Below are 4611 nucleotides of genomic sequence, written 5' to 3' on the forward strand. Positions count from 1 at the left end.
CTCTCTTTTAAATATAAAAACCAAAAAGCTCTAACTGATCACCTGAATCGACCTGTGATAAACTCTAAGGAGAGGAAGAGCTGCTCTCTCGGCTGTGCCACCACCTCCCGCGGGCACGCTCGGCTTTGGGAACGGCAAGTCTGGGGGGCGGGGGGGGGGGGGAGAACCTTGCCCCCCCCCCCGCTTTTTTTTCACCCCCCCCGTTTCTCACGGACCTCGGGGCGGCGGTGGTGGTGTAGGGGGGAAGCGGTGCTTTTTTTTTTTTCTCGGGGTTCGTCCGGAATTGCGCCCGCTCAGTCCATGTCCACCTCCTCGCCGTCGAGGCCGCCGGCCTCCGCGGCGCCGCAGTCCGATTTGTCCCTGGGCGTGCTGGCATCCCGAGCCCGGACGGGGGATTTGGGCCGGGGGAAAGACCCCCCCTCGGCGGGGGCGGCCGCCGCGGGGTCGCCGTGAGAAGCCGCGGAGCGAGGCGAGGCTCCGGGGGCCGGGGGAGGCGGCGCCGCCGGCCCCGCCGTCGAGTCCGTGGAGCCGGGGCCGGGCTGGGCTCCGACGGGAGCCGGCTCCGCGCTGAAGCCGGGAGGGCCCGGGTTGGCGGCGGGCAGGGGGGAGTCCCGGGGGGGCTGCCCCGCTTCGGGGCCCGGGCTGGCCTTGAGGGCGGTCTGCGGCACGATGAAACCCAGCGGCTGGGTGATGGGGTAGAGCAAGAAGTGTCCTTTGCCGATCAGGGTGCGGGGGGCGCAGGGCTGGAGGCTGGGGAAGTCCAGGGAGGCTTTGCGGCGGGGGGGGGAGTCGGAGAGCAGGCTCTCCACGCTGAACGGGTTGAGCTTGTGGAAGCCGCCGGCGCCGCGGGGCCCCCCCGCGCCTCCGCTGCCGTCCCCCGACGGGGCGGCCGCGCAGTCCTTGTCGGGGGGGGGCCGCTGGAGCCGCCCGGCCCCGCTTCTTTGGCTGGGGTGGAAAGGCTCCGCCGTCTGCTCGCAGCCGCCGGGGGGAGGCTCGGAGGGAGCGGCGGGGGGCGGCGGGTGAGGCGGCGGGGGCTGCCCGCGGGGCTTCGCCTCCGGGGGGGCGGGCGAGAGCCCCCCCCCGCCGCCGCTGTCGCTGTCCGAGCTGGGCGTGCTGTGCAGGGAGAGGCCGCTGGGCGAGTGGAGGTGGCGGCTTTGGCTTTTGAGGAGTTTTTTCTCGTGCTTGCGTTTCTTTTTCTCCATCTTCTCCAGCTCCTTGCGGGCGATCTCCTCGGGGTCCATGGGCTCCCCGCTGCACGTCGTGGGGTGCGAGTTGTGAGCCGGCCGCCCCGGGCCCTTCTTGGTGTTTTCTTTCTTTCTCCATTTGGCCCGGCGGTTTTGGAACCAGACCTACACACCGAACAACGAGAAGCAGTTAACACCCAGCGCACCGGGCCCCCCGCGGTGGCCAGGGCGGCGGGGAGGGAGCAGCGCAGCTCAGGCCTCCCCCGTCCCCCCCCGTCGAGGTGCCGGCAGCCCCCATCTGCAGGGCCCGGGGAGGCAGCAAGAGAGATCCACGGCTCTTTAAGGGGGTAGAAAGAAGGGGTGGGGGGTGCACACTCACGCACACACACGCTGCGCCTTGCTAGCACCGACGGAGGGGACGGGGGAAAGGCTGTTGTGTCCCCCCCCCCCGCCCCCAGCTCTTCCCCGCGGCCCAGGGGTGCAGAAGCACCGGGGCCGGGCCCGATCCCTTCGCAGCAGCTCGCAAAAAGCCATAAAACACAGCACAATAAGCGGGCGAGAGGCAGAGGGGGGGCTCTCCTCGCCCGGACCTCCTTCCCATCCCGGGGAGCGGAGCGAAGTGGGATGAGCCCCTAAATTATTGTTATTTGTCTAGCTTATGAGAAAAAGAAAGAAAACCCTCCCCGGCCCTCCGCCGGCACCACCGGGCCCCGAGCACGGCCCCAGCCCCGGCGTTTCCACGACCCCAGCCCGGCTCCTTCGCCCCGGGAGGGCCGTCGGGGGACGAGGACGAGCCGTGCCGGGACGAGCCGTGCTTTTTTAGGGAGCGGCGCCCGGGCATCGCACCGCCAAAAGAAGCCGCTGCAGGCACCGCGCATACGGCGCCGGCTCAGCCCCGGGGGGGGGGGGGGGGGGCGGCCCCGAGGGTGCAAACCGGGTGTCGTCCGTGTCCCCCCCCCCCTTGCACGGCCACGCAGCCCCCACGCAACCCCCAGCCCCATCCGCGCCCCCTTCCCCCGGCCGGAGCAGCCACCGCGATGTACAGCAGCACGGGGAGACGCGGTCCCGCACCCCCCCGCCTCAATCCCTATTTAATTTTTTTTTTATTATTATTATTATTTTTAAGCAACTAGATGGAGCCCCCCCGTACTCCCGAGCAGGCCGCTCAGGTGAAGTTGAGCAAGTCCCGCAGCTCTCGCCGCCCCTGCGAGCTGCGTTGCCATTTTCCAGCGCACCCCGGCCCGCGATGAAGTCTCAGCTTTGCACGTTAATTTTTCACCCTCGGCTCGTTTAGGAAAAAAATATTTACGGGGGAAAAATAAAAATGGTTAGGGAACCTAGGCTGCAATATCACGCTTTGTGGCCCGTCTGCGAGCCAGCCTTTTATTTTTTTTTTTAATAAATAATAGAAATAAACCGGCGGCGACCGAGCGAGGGCAGGGAACAAAAGGGGAGCCCCGGCAGGAGCAGGGCTGGGGCTCCCGGAGGAGCACCTCGGCCCGGGGAGACGGGAGGGGAGGAGGTTTGGGGTTTTTTACCTGCACTCTGGACTCCACCAAGTCCAGCCTGAGAGCCAGAGCCTCTCGCATAAACACGTCCGGGTAATGGCTCTCATTAAACGCCTTTTCCAGCTCCTCGAGCTGCCAGCCAGTAAAATTGGTGCGGGTTCGTCTTCTTTTACAGCCAGGACTTTCTTTGTCCGGGTCACCCGAGTCTGAAAAGGCAGAAATACCCTCAGCTCCCTGGAAGACGGGCCTTCTCCCCCCTCCCTGCCATTCACAGGAGCCTTTAACTTTCGTGCTCGGCAACGTTGGTAAAATAGCGGGATTATAACACACACCTGCGCTAAAAACGGGCAGGAACCCGATCTGCCCTCGCCTCCTCCGAAAATGTACTTTACTGAACATTTATTCCTGAAGGAAGCTCGCCACAGGCACCCAGCTGGCAGAGAGAGAGAGAGAAGTTCCGATAGAGGCTCCAGCCACCAAAGGTTGAATTAAAAAAAAAAAAATTAAAATTAAAATTAAAGGCCCCCCCCCCTTTCCCTTCCCCGGCCGCCCCAGACGGCCTCCGGTCCCACGCGGGCCTGCCGGGGCTGGGCGGCCTCCATCCTCCCGAAGCCTCCCGAAGCCTCCGGGCCTCCAGCAGCCTCCGGCCTCCCCCAGCAGCCTCCGGCCTCCCCCAGCAGCCTCCGCCGGCCTCCGGCCTCCCCGAGGACGGGCTTTTGCCGTGCCGGGATTCACGGTCCGGGCTGCCCCTCCCGTTATCCGCCGGGTGGGGAAATTATCGCGATCGGAATAACGGATTTTTATTTTTATCATTATTATTATTTTTAGCGGAGGGAGGATGTTCCAGGCTCGATAAGAGGAGGCTGGGGCGCCGTTCGCGGAGCTGAACAATAGCCGTGCTGCAGGCCGGGGGAAGGCAGGAGAGCCTTTCCCGGTGGTTATAGCGCTCGGAAAATAACAACAACGCCAAAAAAAAAAAAAAAAAAAAAAACACCGCTATTCGTTCCCCAGACTCCGGCACCCCCTCCCTTTTATTTTATTTTTATTTTTGAAATAGCGGGAAAAGGGCGGCCCGGCCCGAGCACCCACCGCGGAGAAGTTTGGGGGCGGCCCGGCCCCGCTATTGTTCGGGGCACACGCTGCCCGCTGGGAGCGGGGGGGGCTCCCGCTGCCCCCCAGCCCGTCCCGTCCGTCCCCTCGGGGGGGGACACCGAGGGTGGCAGCACCCCCTTTCCTCCTCCAGGCACCCCGGTACCCGCACGGAGCGGGGCGCGGAGCAGGGATGGGGTCGGGGATAGGGGAAGGGATGGGAATAGGGCCGGGGGTCGGGGCAGGGATGGGAATAGGGCCGGGGCCGCTCCTACCTGCGAGCTTGAAGGGCTGGCTGTCCCCGCTCACCCCGCAGCCCGAGGGGATGAGAGGCGCCGGGTTGACCACGGAGGCGGCGCAGGAGCCGCTCAGTAATCCATCGATGGAGAAGGGCACGGAGGCGGCCGCCGACTGCAGCTGGTGGCCGGCCAGCTCGTAGACGTGGTGGTGGCCGAGCGGGTAAGGGAAGCCCACCATGCCCCCGAACTGGGCATGGGGATGCTCCAGGATGCGGCTGTCCATCATGGGGGCGGCTTTAGGGCGGCGGCGGGGGGTGCCGTCGGGGCTGGGGGTGCTGGCGGCGGGGCGGCTGGGGCCGGGGGTGCTGCTGCCGGAGGAGGAGGAGGCGGCGCGGCGAGGGGCTCATGCTGCAGGGCGCCCGGGCGCTTTAACTTTATCAACATCAGGCTCCCAATAATTAGCTCAGGCTGGGGGAATTTGGGACCAATAAGAAACGTTAATCGCTCCTGACGTCAGAGACGTGCCAGTGTGGGGAGCAAACGTTTTCCATATCGATTGCTAATTATACCTGACATCCAGCCTCAATAAAC

The 4611-nt window shown here is 65.2% G+C and overlaps 1 protein-coding gene across 2 annotated transcripts in view; it reads right to left on the reverse strand.

Annotated features, from left to right (window-relative positions):
• UNCX (UNC homeobox) overlaps positions 1 to 4309 on the reverse strand; it is a 4501-nt gene extending 192 nt beyond the window's left edge. Inside the window, exons 1-4 of one of the 2 annotated variants that reach the window (XM_066977816.1) lie at positions 4057 to 4196; positions 3025 to 3125; positions 2723 to 2898; positions 1 to 1349 (exon numbers count right to left, since the gene is read on the reverse strand). The exon at positions 1 to 1349 is cut by the window's left edge and continues 192 nt beyond it. In XM_066977816.1, coding sequence (XP_066833917.1) covers positions 294 to 1349; positions 2723 to 2898; positions 3025 to 3091 — 1299 coding nt within the window. In that variant the 5' untranslated portion in view covers positions 3092 to 3125; positions 4057 to 4196 and the 3' untranslated portion in view covers positions 1 to 293. Of the gene's footprint in view, positions 1350 to 2722; positions 2899 to 3024; positions 3126 to 4056 lie in introns of both variants that reach the window. The other variant, XM_066977815.1, reaches the window with a different exon arrangement.
• Positions 4310 to 4611: the final 302 nt, after the last annotated feature.

The sequence above is a fragment of the Anser cygnoides genome, chromosome 15 (genome assembly GCF_040182565.1).
Source record: "Anser cygnoides isolate HZ-2024a breed goose chromosome 15, Taihu_goose_T2T_genome, whole genome shotgun sequence".
NCBI lineage: Eukaryota > Metazoa > Chordata > Aves > Anseriformes > Anatidae > Anser > Anser cygnoides.